The sequence below is a fragment of the Girardinichthys multiradiatus genome, chromosome 9, assembly GCF_021462225.1.
Source record: "Girardinichthys multiradiatus isolate DD_20200921_A chromosome 9, DD_fGirMul_XY1, whole genome shotgun sequence".
NCBI lineage: Eukaryota > Metazoa > Chordata > Actinopteri > Cyprinodontiformes > Goodeidae > Girardinichthys > Girardinichthys multiradiatus.
In genome coordinates, this window is record NC_061802.1 from 45,832,117 (window position 1) to 45,851,716 (window position 19,600).

The window sequence follows — 19,600 nt, forward strand, 5'->3', positions numbered from 1 at the left end:
AAGAGAGAAACAACAGAACACTGGACAATGGACAATTTCAGAATATGGATTTGGTTTGCTACAAAAGTAGGTGGAAATGATTTAAGAAGGTTGGATCTCATCTTCTGTGATTGTGATTCTGATTTCTTAACTGCATCAAACTCAACAGCTGCCTTCAGTAGCCATGTAACTTCACAAAAACAGCTAGTCTTTGAAAATAGGATGTTTTTGCCATTAATTTTCACTCAGTGTGCATACATATTTGCAGATTTTTCATAAAATGCATACTTAAAAATTCTTTCAATGTACCAACACAGAGAGATACTATCTGCTTGCCAGCAATCTTTGAGTGGCGAATTTCCTTTGCAAGAAATTTCTCAGACATAAACTCTGGTTTGCATGCATTTTACACACACGCATACATATAGGCATACTTTTTGTTTAAATCAACCTGCCAGTCACTTCATCAAATCAAGTCTTAAAGTTGAAGGTTTTTCAGAACCTAATTCACGCATTTTTGATTTTTTTTCTTCTAGGTGTTCTTAGAACTGTAAGAGTTTTCATCATGTATTGTTTTTTTTTTTCTCATTAAACAGTCATCATCACTTTAAAGAAGTGCAAAAAATTGTTTTAAAAACACCAGTTTTCATCTGCCTTTTCTTTCCTCCCTGCGGGGTCTTTACAACTATCACAGTGCTGTGAAAAGGGCAGAGCTAGAAGAGCCATGCCATGCAGAGAAATGGATATTTTACTGGCCAGGTATATCTTAAAACAATCAGAGGCTTGATGAATTGGCTCAAAGGCTGATGTATAGCTGGAATGGAAGAGGTATTTGGAGAAGGTTTGAGTCAGGGAAATGCACCTCATCAATCAGCATGATTAAAGGTTTTGGCCAGGCTAAAACAAACTTAACACTGCAAGGGCCCAGCCTTAAAGGCACAGCCCGCTTTCTAGAAGTCAAATCTCCACAGAGGATCTTTTCATTTACAGTAGCACTACTGTCACTGTAAAGTCAGTAACTTTAGTTATCATACCATAATTTTGTTTTCCTTGAAGAAAAATATAAATCATCAACATTTTCAGCAGTTTGTACATAAAAAAGCCTGAATATGGCTAGAACCTGAGTATTTGGCTCAACCAGATCGAGTGTTATAGAAAGCAAACCTAACCCCCAGCTGAAAATCGACCAAGAATGATGGAGATGGCATGAACAATAAATACTTGCCACTCTTTAATAGCACTTTGACAGCAATACAGCATGTGTTTCATTAACACCCGATTGGCAACAAAAAAACTCCTGAAGATACACAAGCATCAGTACACACACACACACACACACACTAACTGTAAAATACTAGATATGTGCCCCATGGCCAAATCCATTGTAGCCAAGGCTCTTTACTAATAAATACAGCTTTGCGTCAGCAGCTCTACATATTTAAAGACATTAATGGCTTTTAGAAAATGCTCACTCTTGCACACAAACCCACAAGGTGAAGAAGAAAACTCACTGGTGCGAGGAAGGTGAGGTCTGTCAGCAAAGCAGTATGTTCTTGCAAACAGGGCCACTATAGCTGTCTAGCTAAGGTCAAATGCACACCTTAACCAATGAAAGCTAATTGGCTGACTAAACAACGGAATATGTAGCTGAAAGGCAGGTAAAAGAAAACAGTGACAATATGGATTGATAAATTATCTCATGGTTTAAGGCTTGATTTATTTGTCCTTTTGGGGTCCACAAACCCTTTCTATAGTGATAATAACTAGTGGATTAAACTAACCTTCAAATCAAGCTATTCTTTTATGCAATGACAATTTGCATCTAACTCTAGTCACATGTTACATTTTTATTCATAAGCATATGAGCTAACTCAACAAACTTTGAAGTTCAAACTTAATGGGTCAAATGTTAAACAACCCAATATGCAGACTGGTTATAATGAAGGCTGTAGTATGGGTAACTATACAGTTTGTATTCACATTCACCACTTGTCAAAACCTTTAGATAAACTTTCTCACTTTATGGGTCTCTTTATTTTCATGACAATTTAAATAGTAGATTCTCACCAAAGGAAACAAAACCATGAATGAACAGACATGGAATTATGTAGTGAACAAAAAGTGTAAAATAACTAAACATTTTTATATTTTAGATTTTTCCAAATAGCCACCCTTTGCTCTAGTTACTGCTTTGCTCTCTTAGTATTCTCTCCCTGAGCTTCATGAGGAGGTCACCTGAAATGGTTTCCAAAGAGTCTTGAAAGAACTTCCCAGAGGTTCATTGAGAACCGGGCAAAGGTTAATATTTCAGTCATCACAGTAAAGGGCAGCTACTTTAAGGAATCCTAATTATAATACATATTTAAAGTTATTTTACAAGTTTTCGTTTGCTACACAATTCCATATGTGCTCATTCACAGTTTTGATGCATTCAGTGAGAATCTACATACAATGTAAATAGTCACAAATATAAAGAAAACCATTAAATAAGGCATTCTAAAACGTTTGACTGGTAGTGTACTTGTATGCAGACAAAAATAACCCTCCCTTGTCCAATGAAAAGCTGAATTTTGGTAAGTGTTACTGATTTATAAAGGTAAACCAAAGGTTTATATAGGGCCTCAGCTTTATGTGTTTACCTCACAGTCATTCATTCATACACTACTTCCTGTGATTTAAGATTCTTTCAATAAAACTCATACATGGATGAGCATGTTAGGTCAAGGTAAAAATGTCAAAAGCTCAAATATATATTTGCAATTTAACGTTAGGTTGACATCCAATCTTTTAACTCAGTGTAACCACTGTATCACTTTACCTACTGCCATACAGATCAAGAGAACTGTTGGAGTCTGGCCAACACATAATTTTCTTTGCTGATGAATTTTCACTGTGTTCCATTTATCCTTTGTAACTAGAAACTTCTCAGTTACAAACTTAATTTAGATTTCCAACTTTGAAAGGTTGTTCACCAATTTCTAAATATCGTGTGGGTGCCATGCAAATAAACTGAAATGTGGTTAAATTGGGTATGATTTAATTCCATGTTAGTTGAAACTTTTGAGGCAAACTACAGGCAACATTAAGCACAGACCCCAGAGAGCCTCTTAATTTCACACAAATATGCATGTCCTAAAAGAACTACACAGCAAACCTACTGAAGTACTTTTTAAATGGGCGATAGAGTGGAAAAATTGACTGTAATAAGTTCCACACACCTTCTCCCTTAGTGCTACAGACACATACACAAGATAAAATGTTTGGTAAGATAAAGAAACACACTTTTCTTCCACCGCCAAGAGGGTAAACATGCACACAGTCTGATCTAAGGAGAGACACCATGTTAACCAGCAGGGATACAGTTTTCTTCAATGCTGTCAGGCCTGCAGCAGTTTCGAGCTTGGATGTCAGAGCAGAAAGAGGAAGAAAGAAAAGGATGGATAGAGTGCAAGGACAGCAGGTTGGAAATGAAATGTAAAGGGGTGATTATTTGTTTATCACATTTATTTTGTCTTTAAATGCAGGTGGCGTTCCAGAAAAATAGCTTAACTCAGTTCTATATAAATATCAGTACAGTTTTCCTAAAAATCACCCGAGTTGTATGGCTGGTTCTTCAACTTATTGAGTTACCACAGCCGTGGCTAATAATGAATCATGTAGTATTTTTCTTGATCTGTTTAAAGCTTTTGAAATGGTTGATCATCAGATGGTATTGGCAGAATTGCAATTAAATAACTTCTATGATAGCACCCTAATATGGTTAAATTATTATTTTTATTTCTAGAAGTGTTTTTTTCTGTTAAGGGTTCTAATTCTGATAAAACCAGACTATAAATAGAGTCCCACAGGGATTCATTTTAGGACCATTACTAATTCTCATTTATGTTAATGACTTGCAAAAGGTTTCAAATATCTTTGTTGAAATATCAATTTACTCAGTTCTGTTTTATTTTCAGTAAGAACATTATACTCCATGGATCTATTTGAACATTCTACTGACTCTGATTGAAATAGATCATGGGGTCATCCACAACATTGTAAGGGATTAATGTTGATCAGCATCTGACTTGGAAAAATCCCTTTGACTGGATAAACAGCTTGTATAACAGTGTAAATTTGCTTTTTCCTCAAAATAATTCAACATACAACTATTAATGTCTAAACCTCTGGCAACAAAGGTGATTATGCCCCTAAGTGAAAATGTCCAAATTTTGCCCAAAGTGTCAATATTGTTTTTGCCGCCATCATTATTGTCCAGTACTGCCTTAACTTTCTTGGGCATGGACTTCACTAGAGCTTCACATCTTCCCACTGGAATCCTCTTCAACTCCTCCATGAAGACATCATGGAGCTCGTGGATCTTAGAGATCTACTTTCAGTTTGAGGATGCCCCACAGATGTTTTAGGGTTTAGGTCTAGAGACATTCTTGACCAGTCCAGCATCATTACCCTTTGTTTCTTTAGGAAGCCAGTGGTCATCTTGGATGTGTGTTTGGGGTCGTTATCATGTTGGAATGCTGCCCTATGGGCCAGGGATCATGCGCTGCTTCAGTATGTCACAGTACATGTTGACATTCATGGTTCCCTCAAAGACCTTTAGTTCCCCACAGTCGGCAGCACTCATGCGGGCCCAAACCGTGTCACTCCCTCCACCATGCTTGTCTTTGTGCTCCTCACCTGGGTTGTGGCCACACATGCTTGAACCCATCTGAACCAAACAAGTTTATCTTGGTCTCATCAGACCACAGGCCATGGTTCAGGCAATCTATGTCCTTAGTCTGATAGTTTTCAGCAAACAGCAAGCAATTTAAAGCAGTGTGTGGCATATGGTCTGAGCATATGCCCCTTCAACCTCTGCATTAATGCTAGCAGTGGCCACCGTGCTGCAGTTCAGTTTCAGGGTGTTGGCAATCTTCTTATGGACTAGGCCATCTTTATGTAGAACAACAATTCTTCTTTTTTAGATCCTCAGAGAGTTCTTTGCCATGTGGTGCCATGTTGAACTTCCAGTGACCAGTAGGAGAAAGTGTGAGAGTAATAAAACACCAAATTTAACACATATGCTCCCCATTCACACCTAAGACCTTGCAACACTAACGAGTCACACGACACCAGGGAGGAAACATGGCTAATTCAAAACAATTTGGACATTTTTTACTTAGGGGTCTGCCCACTTTTGTTATCAGCAGTTTAGACATTAATGCCTGTGTGTTGAGTTATTTTGAGGTGTCAGCAAGCTGTACACTGACTTCTTAAAATTATATCAAAGTGTCATATCTTGAGTGTTGTCTCATTAAAAGATATAATAAAATATTTACAAAAATGTAAACAGTTTACTCACTTTTGTGAGATACTGTATGTAGAGATGTTGTGTAGATTTATTTATTTTGTACATTAGATATCAAAAGCCTTGTGTGCTGACACTACTATGATTTGTATGTTGTTTTTTTATTTTTATTATTTTATTATTGCCCTGCGATGGATTGGCGACGTGTCCAGGGTGTACCCCGCCTCCCGCCCATAAACTACTTGAGATGGGCACCAGCTGCCCTGTGACCCACTATGGAAGAAGCGGTATAGAAAATGGCTGACTGACTGTTTTTTAATTTGTTTGTTTTTAATACTTTGTTAATTGAAGTTGTTGTTGTCTTATTTGTGTGGAGGTTTTTCCTTGCTGTCCCCCCGTAATATGCAAACTGTTTAACTTTCTTTTTTAGTATTTTATGGTGTCTAATAACTAAACTAAACTAAATTAAACTAAACTAAACTAAACTAAACTAGAGAGGTTCTTATAACTAGAGAAGTTATTATACCCACAATAATTTTAGATTGCAAAATGTGATTATGTATGTAACTGATCACGGTTACCTTTGTTTCCATTATATATTTAAGATGGACAATACAAGATGTTAACATTTACCCGAAAGCATTTAAAATAACATAATATTACCGTAACAAGATTATGTGGCAAAGCATCTCCCAGTTTTAAAATGCTACAGTCTTTCTGGTGAACTCTGTCTTAAGCAGCACATTCCAGTTTGTGTCAGCATGACTCTGTCTGGAGGAAGAAAAGAAGCTTTTTTATGAGCTGCAGATATAAAAACAAGGGCTTTAAACCTGACTCCATGTACCCATGTCTGAGACTCATATTTTGATTTAAGAAATAAATACACTCAATAAATAAGAATGCTTCTTTAAGACACAGTTCTTTATGAGCTACTTCTTTGTTTGTTTTTAATAGTTAACATTTGATAAAACAGAGTCAGTGTTGAGCAAAAGGGAGCTGGAGCCTGTCTGATTTTTGGACAGGATGGAGCTATAAACGTATGGACCAAACCTCCCATAAGTCTGATGGCTAAAGAAATTACAAAAATAAATAGAACAAAAGAAAGAACAAGTTAAAAATATTTTTTATCTATGAAATGTGGCATACATTACCACAACTGTTTTTGCACACCAGTCTTTTTTATTTGCCTATATTTGTGTGTATTCCTATCACTTATGTTTAGTGTAAGCAGGCAGAGTGAATAAATAAATCATATAAAAGCAATCAGTCTGAATGATTAAAATAAAACACAGTGCAGACTACCTGCAGACAGCATTAATATTTGACTCCTACTCTGCTTATTTTCTTTGGAAGGAATCAGCCATGTCCATGGCCAGTCTTCACATTCACACACCTATATTTATATAAATAGAGACAAATATGCAGAGACAGAATTGTATTGAAACGGAAGGCGGATATTGCCTTATATCCTTAAACTAGTCTAGATTTTTTCGAAAAAGCCTGAAACCTTAGTAACCAAACAACATGAACATGAGTTCCTCTCATTCAAACAGACCACAGCATAATCTGCTTTAGCAGAGGGATAGGAGAGAGTCTATCAGAGCTGTTTTCATCATATATGCAATATATACCTGCCCTCTGGGGACGGTGGTGACATCCAATCACCGAAGAAAGGTAACTATGAATTAGACTGATGAGAAGATACAAAAGAGAGCAGAGGACAGTGAGATAAGCATGAAAAACATGGGCCACTGACACTCAGATATGACAGTGCCAGTACAGATCAAAGACTGCTGATTGTAAAAAAAACTGAAAGGAGTCAGGAGGTTAAATGTGTGATGGTGTGCCCACTGAGTCCATACTAGTCAAGTCTTCAATAATTACCCTGTGAAATGCAGGAACCAAGACGTTTCTAATTAGCATTTGTCATTCAGAGCAAAAATAAAAAATGCATCAAACCCAGAGTAAAAAAACACGAGTCAGCATCAATGTTGCTGTCATGTGAATGTCTAAGTACATGTGGTTAAGTCTCATCTAATCATCATCTGCAATGGACAGGAAATCCAGGAATTTCTTTAGGCTGAATCAACTAAAATATGGCTTGATGGCATCATGCCCACAATGTTTTCAATGGCATGGAGTCATCTAGCCACAGAGATATTTAACAATCTTCTGTGGTTTTGGTCTGTCAAATGAAATACCTCAACATTGCAACCATCTCAAAGCATCCCTTCGGAGTCTTCTCTTACTCTGGGAAGGGTAATGAGAACTGACATCAGCCACAGATTTTACATTACGACAGACTTCTGCAAAAAGCGCTTGAGTAGCCCCAATTTCAAGTCAAAAAGAAAGAAAGAAAGAAAGAAAGAAAGAAAGAAAGAAAGAAAGAAAGGGTCCAATCGCTGGCATTAAATGAACAGAAGGATCCTTACCTAGGACGCCCAGGCGGTAGTTCACCGTAATGACGATCACATTCCCATAGCTGGCAAGGATGCTGCCGTCAAACATATTTCCAGTTCCTTCCATGTAAGAACCCCCATGGATAAAAACCATCACTGGCTTGGGGCTTCCACTCTCCCTAATATCTGGAGGAAGAAGAGGAGGTGGAACAGGCAGAAGTACTGATTAGATGACAGATTGAAGGTGACAGACAGAGATGAAAATTTAATTCTCTAGTAGGCTTTGGCTACCTTTTTTTTTTTTTTTTTGCTAGAATAAGCCTGGCATGCTGGCTTTTTAACATGGAGACCTTGTTAGCTTCAGGCATCAAACTGATATTTTTCTTCTCAAAGGATGTGGCTGTGCTGACTGGTAAATGGGGGTTTATTTAGTGAACCATTTTAAATTTCACATGCTCTCTCTGTGTTAATGAAATAGCACAGTTAAAGTGACGAGTTTTGACTATACTCTAGGATATCAGCTGTCAACAGGCAGGAGTGGCAATCTGACCTGTCATATCAAGCTGAAGCTGAAACTGTGCAATTAATCTGGGGAAGAATCTGTTAGAAAACATCATGTTAGGTTTGACCCTTTAATAAAATCGATTTGGGTCATTTAGATGTATATTTGAGATGACCAGTCCAATAACATGTAAGCAATTGTTATCACCAGAGGCAAATATATGACATTTAAAATTGAAATTAAATGTTTTTCTATTTAAATAATTGAAAAGGTTTTGCTAATGTGAAGAACAAAACTGAAATTGGGATGCTCTGTAAGACATTTATATAATAAAATGTAAAAGCTTGCAAAGCTAAAATAAGGCAAAGCAGCTCTCCCTGAATATAGTTTTTGTTGTATATTTTCATTTTAAATATAAAACAACTGCCTGCTTATTAATTTAGGCCCAGACACTGAAGGTCGTATAAAGGCCTGTTGAAAATCATGATTAGAAGATTTATTCAGAGTTGCAGTATGGGTTAAATAGGGTATTCACCTTTGGTAAATAGGCTTGATTTTATTTCCTATTTTATTATCTGAGATCTCTTGTTAGTTTTTACATTTTCACATTTTCAGTTATTTTGGCCAAACATATTCAATATATTCCTAGCTTGTGAGGGATGTTAGAACAAACAATTAATGTCTAAAGTGGACCACTGATTTGGAGTTGTTGCTGTTAGAATAAGCAAAGAACAGATATGACAGTCCGGTATGACAGGTAGGAATAAAACGGTTTGCCTGGATTATTCAGGGCCACTAAGTTTTCCTCTCACTCTCTTTATCTGAATGCACAGGATTAAAATGGAATCTACCCTCTCTAAAAAAAAACAATTAAGCATGAAGTTCAGCATCCTGAATAAATGGGCATAGTTGGGCATATTTGGTGTCCATGCAACAGCAATAGTAAAGTACAGCCATGTGGAAAAGAACGTGGGTTCCCTTTCAATTCTAGGGTTTAGGGTATAAATGACCTGGGGCCTCATGTACGTAGCACCGTTGCCATAGTTATTTGGTCACGTGATGGGTGACTTTCTGCTATTTATACTACTTTGCATATGTATTTAGAGGCGGGGACCGGACGGTTCAAGTCCCACGTGCAGCTTTGCCCAATTCATCACAAATCAGTATGTATGAAGGCTACGTGTGCGGTGACATGTTTACGCACGTTTCGTACATCTGAATTTTTTTGTGTGCTGCAAGTTACTCTAAACACATCATTTGGCTGTCTTAAAAATATTTTACTAACTTCTAAATGAAATTAAAAGCTCAATGGCTTTATTCTTATTTGCTATCACCACAAAGGCTTGTTCCAGCAAATGATTAAACAATGGTGGAGTGGAACAGTAGGTGGAATTTGTTAACAGCCGTTGGACTATTCTTCTGCAGTGCAGTAATACTACATCCTGCTGATATTAGCTTCTAAAAGTAAAAGGTGTTTTAGATGAGTAAAGACTGAAAGAAAAATAATATACTTTTTCATATACTGCTTTAGTTTTTCACATCTTTCAGTTTATAAAAGACACACATATCATCAGAATCAGACCTTGAAAATGTAGTCTATTCAACTAGGAGAAAAAAAAAGAAACTTGTCTGTACTGGGAAGTTTCAGCCCTTGACAAGGCTCTGATATAAGCTGGGTTGTAAGCAAAAAGGATGACACGATTTGGGGAGATCTAACAACTTCCTGAAAAACCGACGTTCAAAACAGGGATTCACTTTCATCTCCTGTTGCCCAGAAATGAGCGTTTCATCTTGCTTTCTAACTATCTCCATTGGTATGTGTGGCAGTATACTTCGTTTATGCCACTGATGTGTTATCATTGAGGACCAGAGTGAGATCAGTGAGTCCGTGGGGAATTAAAAATTAACCAGCCAGGAAAATCTGTTACCACTGAGAAAACAAAAAGGATTTCTAAGAAGGGAAGAAAGTTTTCCTACAATGTGTGTTTAAAGCATCTAAAATAAACATGTAGCGGAATACTTTTGGCTACCTTAGACCTCCGTTAAGGGGACTTCTATAGCATTAGTAGAAAATTTGATTTACAAAGCCCAAAAATAATGGAAATTGTGGTTGAAGTTGTGGTTTTTGCGTGCTATATTACAGGTTATAATCTAGCAGCTCAACATAAATCTTATTGAAGTCTTCCAGAAACCTCTGAATAGTTAGAAGATGGGCAAAAGTGAGTTTTTGTACCTCGTAGTTAAATACTAAGGGTATTTCTATAACTGTGGTGATTGTCACTTCACTAATAGCGCTAATTTAATAATATTGAAAATGTATAGTTGGTGTACTGATGGTATAAACTGATAACTCAGATTTTAAATATTGGTGATGATGAGCTTCAGGCTGCAGTAATAGAATCCTGAAGCCTTGATGATGAAAGTGATGAGTGACAGTAATGAGGATGATAATAGCTGTTATGGTGGTGATGATAAGCATAATTAAAGCCATTATACAAATGAATTTAGCCATAACAATGTTGACAGTAAAGATGGCAGTAAACAAGACAGACACTGATGCTGATGTCAACAGCAGCAGTGAAGATATCGATAACCACGTGGATGATGGTGATGACCATTACAGACATTAAGTTACAATACTATGATAGTTGCCTATTATAGGTTATGACCTTATAGACAACAATGAAGGAATGATGACAAAACTGTAGGACAATTTAATAATGCCCATTACTTTGTGACCATTTTGCCTTAAGTGAAAGATGACCATTGTAGTAACGATGATGGTGCTGTTGATCCTAAAGACATCAAGAATATATAGATCATAACAATATTATCATGTTTCAGCCATGTCCATGATTATTATTATTATTATTATTATTCCCAATATATATATATATATATGATCACTGTATCATGATGAAATACTGCTAATTAAACTTTTAGAGTATAAAAGAAGACTCTAATAATGATAATGATCATGGTGATGGAAAAGGTGATGACATTTAGATCAGATTTAGTCTCTTGTCACACTATGTACTGAATGTCTTTTAAACTGATTGTTTTCCTCAGTGTTTAACAAAATCTGGGATTTTATAGTACTTAGGCCTTGAAGTATTGCTAGGCTAAAGACTCCCAAAATATTTGTGTTTTTTCTGACACTGTTTATCCTTTCATCTTGGTTGCTAATTGTGTATAAACCCGTATTTCTAAGTAACTAGTTTGCATTTTAGCTACAATGTTTCGTTTGTGTCTGCATTGATAATCACTTACGGAAATGTCCAGTAATTTGCCGCTATGGCTTTAATCAGAGGAATCTTCACTTGTGGATTCAGCAGGTGCATGTTAAACCTGTTCTCATTGGTACCCAATAGAGTAAAAAAATCAAGACAAATATGGCATCTAAACTTAGCTCTCTTCACACTGTGGATCACAATGGTGAATTCTGACTGTTCGCTGAGGTTTTTGGTTGTTCACATTCTAATTTGATTGAGACCACTATCAGCCAGTGGCAGCAAAGAGACCCACATGCATGGAAAAAAAAAGGGACACACCAGAATGCTGTGTTTATGGAAGTAAATATGGATGTCTTTATATGTGAATCAATTGTTGTATAATTGGAGCCAACAACATTTGACAAGCTTCAACCGCCATGAGATTAGTCAATACTGTTGTCGCAAGACTTACTTTGAAGGAACAGGAAGTAACATATCGATGTCACTGGTTTGATGCACATATATGCAGTATTGTTCTGCAAGTGTGAAAATAGAGATGTACGGAGCCCGTGAGGGGACATGGGATTTTGTTTTCTTTGGCAACCCCAGGCATTACTTTTGCGTTCCCACACAAGACTTTTTGCGTTTTCACGCAATACTTTATGGGAGAGTTTCCAAACCAGACAAATGCAAAAATGGAACAAACACACCTATTTTTGAAATTTATTGAGTTTCATTTTGAAATCAGCCTTAAATATAAGAATATTCAAGTAGATTTAAAGAAGTTTTTAAAAAAAGACTTAAAGTTATATTCCACAAGCTGTCAGACAACTGAACTCTGGACAATAATACTGCACTAAACCACATTTGTGACACTTCATTAGCTTAGTGCTGCTGCATGATGTGTACTTTTTTTATCGCATGCCATTAGTACTTTTGATTTTATAGTGAGTTGAACTGTTCTTTTTATCCTAAGCATTTAATCGCATTGTTGACTGTGTGTTAACCTGCATATGACAAATAAACCATATCAATGCCATATCAGTGCTGTTTGTTTTGTGAGCAGTTTGTCATGTGTGCTGCTTTTCCAAAATGCACAGCTTTCTCAAGGTGATTAACAACTTTGCAAGGGAACACAAAGGTATTGTGTGGGAATGCAAAAAGTATTGCGAGCGAACGCAAAATTTTGCGTGGAGAAACTGAAACCGGTGACATTGAACGATAGTATGAGGATTCGATTAGAGCAGCAGCCATGTTTGGTTTACCCATTGTTTTCCACCTCCTCCTATGCACATATTTGAGCCTGTTACATGCAGCGGCATAAACAATGGATAAAATGTAACATGACCTTTTTTAAATGATAATTGGCTGATTTAGGACCACAAATGAAAGTGTCTCTGGTCTGATTTGTAAAAATCTGGTTTGTGCTTATCAGACCATTGTAAAAAATGCAGATATGGGACATGTTTGCCTGCTGTGCAAATTTAACATCCTTTCACTTATCAACAAAAAGCCTAAAAAGAAAATCCTGACCCGGCATTTGTGGCATATTTATGTAGTTTATTATAATGTAATAGATTAGTATAATAACTCATCCTGGTCTTTACATCCTGGGTGGCATTCTCCAGCTACAACGTAAAATTGCCACGTAAAATTGCCAGTAAAATACTCAATGAGCTCTTGGTGATTTAAAAGCTTAGAAAATGCCACATCAATTTTGAATTTGGTTTCATTTACACAGCAATGAGGTTTGCAAAACAGCCAAATATGCTAGTATGTGTACTCAGAATCCATTCCTTCAGATCATCCTCTCAAGCCTCGAAGCCTGTTGCACATATGATTACATAATTCCAGGTAAAGTATAAAAGTGAATATTTCCACATTTCAATCTGTATCTGCTCTGCAAGAAATCTAACAATGCTGGTTCAGAAGTTGCAAACACAGTTGATGCAAAGCATCATGAGTAATCAGAATTAGGTACAATGAGCAGCTTGTGATCCATGTCTCTAAGTATTAGAATTAAAAACTTACTGGATCCTTTTCAGATGCATATGTGTCATGATTTTTCATTTCATATAAATTTGGTCCACACTGAGATTTTGAACATCAAAACCATATTTCTGGTTTTTAGTAGGTTTCCCTTAAAAATGGGGAACTTTTGTTTAAGTATGGGTGACTTATCCAGTCCTTCTGTTCTTGGCACCAAGATTGTTCAGTAGATATGAGATCTTGCTTATGCGTTATTGCTTGATAAAATGATTTAATGTCCGCGATAGGAGACACATCCAGCATGGTTGTTCTACCTGCCTCCCTCTGTTGTGCTCTGAAGGTCAGTGGTAATGAGGTGAGGTTACAGAAAAACTGTTGCAGCTTTGTGTGAGAATTTGAGGGATTTATCCGCAAGTTTCAGTGTCAACAGAACACAACGTACCTTGGGATTTTAGCTGTAAGATATAAAGTTATTTCTCAGTATACGTTTCCTGTCATGCTTTGATTGGCTGCCTCTGCAGGTCTGGGAGCCAAATGCAATCCTCTAAAGCCTTGGCCGCTCTTCATTCTCATAACTTTTCAATTAATCTTCATTCAACTGGTGGAAGGTTTCATCATCTTTCATAAAATGACTTAATGATGGATTTAAAGTGATTACCGGAACCACTGCTATTCGCATAAATATTGATTAATTATTTTAATGCTACAAACTCAGGCTATTTTTTTACCTTCCTTTTTTATTTCCTAGGAAGAAATAGGCAAATCAGTCAATCCCCTTCCAAGCTGGATTGTTTTAAGAGTGAGGGGCAAGACATAATCTTGCTAAAAAAAAAAGAAAATACGTGAAAATGAGATGCGATTGTGGAGTGCTTCAACCATATAGGCTTTCCTGAAAGAAGTATAAGGGTGAGAGAGGGCTGTCTGGGAAAAGTAGCATGCCATCTTGGAGTAGATCTTTTCTTCCTCAGGTATGAGGACATGATCAAAGAGTTTCAGGAGCTTTAGATTTCTCAAAGCAAACCCTGAGAGATGCCCACAGGCTGCAGCAACAACTTTAGTATCCTCTTCATCTGCTCATGTTGGAGACTTATCAAACCGACAAGACTAACAAGCCGTAGACTTTTTCTTTCTTTTTTATAATCCTGTCTTCTGGTGGTGATGGAGGTTCTCAATAAATAATGAATCTGTAACATCACATATTGATATGTTACAATGTGCTGCCATGTTTCACATGAGCATATTGGATGACATACACTGCTGATAAAAATCTTAAAAACTGGGAAATAAGTTTGAAGTATTTGATTTATTTTTATACTGCTAGATTATTACCAGGTTGTAATTGGTGCTTTAAAATGCAAAAAGAAGGAACAAAAGCAACGGTCAACAAATTAGAGTGGAAAACATTTTAACAACTGCATTCAACCTCAAACTGAGCATAAATCCAGCTTTCATGTCATTTTCTGTCAGGCATTCACACTCATAGGCCCCGCAAGGCAACAGCAGAAAGACTGTCTGTCTTTGAACATGGCAGGATTTCTTAGCTGCTCAACCAAGCATGACAATGACATTCTATTAGAGATGTTTTCTATGTTGAACTGTGGAGGAGGCTCCATCATGATCTGGGAGGTTCTTCCTACAATGGAGCTTCAGGTTGTGCAGGGGAGTCAAACAGCAACTGGCTGTTGGGGGGAGTTGTAGCAGCAGGCATCCCTCTTGACTGACGGACCTCATCTTTGCAGTGATGACTCGGCCTTGGAATAGGACAATGCTGAAAGTCACAACTCCCATCAGACAACGGACTTCTTCCAGGAGAATATCATCCCTCTTTTAGAAAGTTTTCACCTGATCAAAGTCTTATTGAGAACACTTGGGGGTAGATGACAAAGGAGGTTTACAAAAACAGATGTCGGTTCCAGAGTATGGATGCCCTTCCTGAAGCCACCTTCAATAAATGGAGTGCATTTCCTATCAGGCTACAGGAACAATTTAATCAAGCATTATGAAACCAATGTTTGTAGCAAAAACAATAATGATGATGCTACTCTTTTCTGAGTCAATTTTGGAAATTTCTCCCACAATTGTCTGTTTTGGGTCTTGTAGTCAAAGATCTTAAACTTTAAAGTGTGCCAGTGGAATATTTACAGTAAATTGTCTCCTCTGTTTGCATCTCTTGCTCCTGTTTCTCCTTTTTGCATTTTGAAGCTCTACCTGCATACTGACTACGATCTTTAGAACATTATATGAGCATTAACTTCTTTAAGGTCTGCTGGTTTTCATCCAGAGAGTATTTGGTCTATTAAAATCTAACAAATGCTTATCAGGTCTTGGTGAACAGTAATTTGAACTACTTTGCATGCTATAGAAACAATGATTTAAAATGATAGTTGTGATTTTATGCAGTATGGCTTTGTGAAAAAGTAGGGGAATGTTATAAAAAGGCATGTGCTTTCAATGAGCCAAATCTGTCAGCTTTGCAGGCCTGAACCTGGTGACCACTACTTTGGCTTCAGGACAACTCCCTGGGTGTGGCATCAGCTGATCTCAAACCTTTGCCCTTCAAACTATGTTCTATACCAAAAAAAGATTAATATCCTAGAGGTGTTATAATATTTTACATGGGGTACGATGGGGTTAATAAGCTGCATAGGCTTTTGCAAATTCACACAGTTCATGGCATTGAAACTCCTAAATACTTCAGTGTTATATACTGTAAAAATCTCAAGCTTTAGTCAAATCCCTAGCTTTCGTTGACCTTCTCGGTCACATTTCTATTCCCAACACAAAAAGGATTACAAATACCAGCTTCACAGAGGTCCTAATAGAGTATAAAGCAAGATTTACTGGACTGGAGTAGTGGTGAGGTCAGTAGATGTTCTCTGACTGTGCTACAAGGCCACATTGGGTTAAAGGTGAATATCATTGAGAAATAATGGGGGCGAAGAAAATGGCTGGCCGGGTGGGAAGTTGATCAGAGCTGGCCTGACAGACTGTCCTGTGTGTATAACTGCATGTGTGTTTTCCCCGTCCGATTTTTGTCTATATTAAACTGGATTAGTTGTCCTGCATGCATGCTTTAACAAGATGTTACTTGAAGTGTGTTGGGATTCTCCTTCATAAATTTGCGTGGTTCACTCTAATGAATTTAGTGTGAGTGAGTGAGTGAGTGAGTGAGTGAGTGAGTGAGTGAGTGAGTGAGTGCGTGAGTGAGTGAGTGAGTGAGTGAGTGAGTGAGTGAGTGAGTGAGTGAGTGAGTGAGTGAGTGAGTGAGTGAGTGAGTGAGTGTGTGAGTGAAAGGGTTCAGGAGAGTTTGTACATATGCAAGGTCCCAAGCAAAACAGCATGGTGGCACAGATCAAAAGGATCTGGATAGTTGTGAGACTTATTCAGATGTAATTTGTGTTTTCCTCGTGACATTATACAGTAGAGGTGCCAGACCTCTGACTTTCTTCCCTGATTTTATCAAGGACATTTTCTGCCTGATATGACTTTACATAAGGCTTACTATCTGCAGCACTCAAACCAAACTTCCTCTTTGCTTATTGAGAATATGAAGTTTAACCACACTGTCAGAGCTTTAAACTAAGACTTACTTTAAATATTAAGGAGTGACCTACCTAAGTCCTGAAGTCTTATTATCTTTGGAATTTTTTATCAGTTTATTAGATTTAAAGCATTAATAGCCTGTAAGAAATGTAAATACTTTTAAGATCATATTCAAAATGTTTTGCAGAGCAGATATTTTACTGCAGCTTTGCTATATACTTTCAAACATGACATTAGCTTGAATAAAAAAGATAATTATTGCATACATCTGTAAATGTGTTAAGTACTGCATGTGTTCCAGCAATATTTGCTTCTGCACATACTCTGATGCTGTGTCAGGATTTGCAATGGTCTCCATCTCAGATTGCTTTTTTTGGCTGGAAATGATGCAAAGGCGGGCTTTGATGAGATTGCCACACAAAGGCAGTAAGAAATATTATAGCACAGGAACAACTATAGAGCAAGGGATATTTTTGTGGAGCTGGTGGTCTAAGCAGTTTGCTTCACCTACCTGAAATACTGCAGCTAGAAATGTTCTTCCTCCTCTCTTACCTTTTGTAGATCTCATACAAAGGAATTTAATAAAGAATTTTAAAAACATTTTAAATACTTAATTAAGTAATTTAGTTAGATTTCATTTTCAGGCTTTGAAGATGCATTTTAAAAATTGTATAAATTATCTTAATTACCATTTTTTCGCTACATCTGATGGAGATGTTTATTTTTTTCTGTTAAAGTGTTGCACAGATTTTAAATCAGAATTTTGACAGATGCAACTGGAGTAACATACTGCAATTGACCAGGAATGAAAACTATTTAAAAAATTTGATTTTGATTGGATGCCTAAAACATGAACAAGTCTAATTGTTAGTATATTATGCAAGCCAGCTAGCCAGTGGCTGATTTCCCTAAACATGTCCACATTTAGGCAAATTAAAGGAAACACATGCAAAAATGTGGCAACAGCTGGCTGAAGGGTTAATAGGTACTATATATGCTGGTGGGATGCAACATAGAAAACCAAAGAAAACATAAAGGAAATAGCAAATCCAAGCAGAGAATTTATGTTACAGTATTAATATCAAAGAATGGTGGGACACATGTAAACTTCAAGACATCAAGCTGAAAAGGACAAAACACATTCAGCCCAAAAAGAGTTTACGAGTAAAGAGCAAAAAGAAAATGTCCATTACTTTCAAAAAAAGGACAAGAAATGTAAGAAAATCAAAGAAGATAAAAATTGGAGGAGAAAGGGTAAGTCTGGTTTCCCTTGTCATGCAAATCAGATTGGCATTGGGGGGAATAATACCTTCATCGTCCGTGCGGTCACTATCACTTAAATCATCAGTGTGTTTCTTTGTAAGGGGACCTATAGGACCAAGAAGGAGAAAATGGAGGAAAACAAGGTCATCAAGAACACACAGTCTTTAAAAGATGCTCTCAAAAGATAAGAAAGGTTGTCAGTGAATATAGTCTTTATAGCACTTCTTTAAAGAAAAATTGTCACGCCGACTGCAGAGATGTCACCTTATTCTCACTTTCACATGTTTATAGTTGGTATGTTGTGCACCAAAGTTTGCATGAGATAGTTACAGAGCAAAAAAAGAGGGAATTGAAAAAGAAGCAAAAAATTTGTTCTCTGGTAAAAAATGAAGAATTAACTGACGATGAACCCATGGGATCAAAAAGACATTAAAAACTTTAAAATAGTGCATTTATTAGCAGGTTTTCAACATTTCTGATGTATTATAACAATTGAAAATGATCTGCGTAGCTGTGAAAAAACAGACTGTAAAAGAAGCAGCATCTTTAAGTCAACAGAAGCACAGGACCAGCTCCACCTGTTATATATTCAGTGTTCATCTTAACACACACACACACATATCCTGCATGAGGATTTATTATATATATATGTACATATATAAATATATATATGTGTGTGTGTGTGTGTGTATATCAAAAAATATTTTTTGATGTAATAATAATAATATAATTCTAAACAGAAAAGATGAAATGCAAATTAAATTTGTGAAGCTGTTTTAACAGACTTTGGTTGGGTTGTTAAAAAATGTTATGTTTTTTTATGAGAGATAAACTATATTATAAGGGATATGATGTTCGGGTAAACAGTCAAATCATATGAAAACATTATTTGGTCTACAATAGAAAGCTTTTTATTGCCTTTAATGGGACTTGGTCTCAATGGACAATGCACATGATTTCAATTTAAAAGCTATGCACAGACTGCATTTAACACGACTCAATAATTCAACTGAATATGTATTCAGTACTGAAATGAACGAAAGAGGAAAAAGAAAAAGCATAAAAACAAAACAGACTAAAAACAAAATAAAACAAGAACAAAAACTACTTTCAGAACAATGTATTATTTGTATTATTTTTTTTGTGTTCCAGCACCGAATCTTAGGCAGGGGAAGTGGTCAGTTGCTTCTTTAACCAAACCAACATGTTGTCATTTTAAGTTTGTTATTTACAGAGTATCATAAACATGTACCATCTTCAGAAACACACACACACAAACACACACTCTTAGACGAACCACTAGTCCAAACATATTGACATGCTTACATATAAACTTCAGAACAACAAAATCATGCAGTTTTGAAGAAAAGAAGTAAAAAAGCATGAATTGGGACATGCAGAAAACAATGCACTGACAGTTTTTGGA

The 19,600-nt window shown here is 36.6% G+C and overlaps 1 protein-coding gene across 1 annotated transcript in view; it reads right to left on the minus strand.

Moving 5' to 3' along the window:
- Positions 1–19,600, minus strand: part of nlgn1 (neuroligin 1) — a 411,986-nt gene that overhangs the window by 265,432 nt on the left and 126,954 nt on the right. The window contains exons 3-4 of the mRNA XM_047375411.1: positions 18,221–18,280; positions 7,699–7,851 (exon numbers count right to left, since the gene is read on the minus strand). Of these exons, the coding sequence (XP_047231367.1) occupies positions 7,699–7,851; positions 18,221–18,280 (213 nt within the window). The remainder of the gene's footprint in view (positions 1–7,698; positions 7,852–18,220; positions 18,281–19,600) is intronic.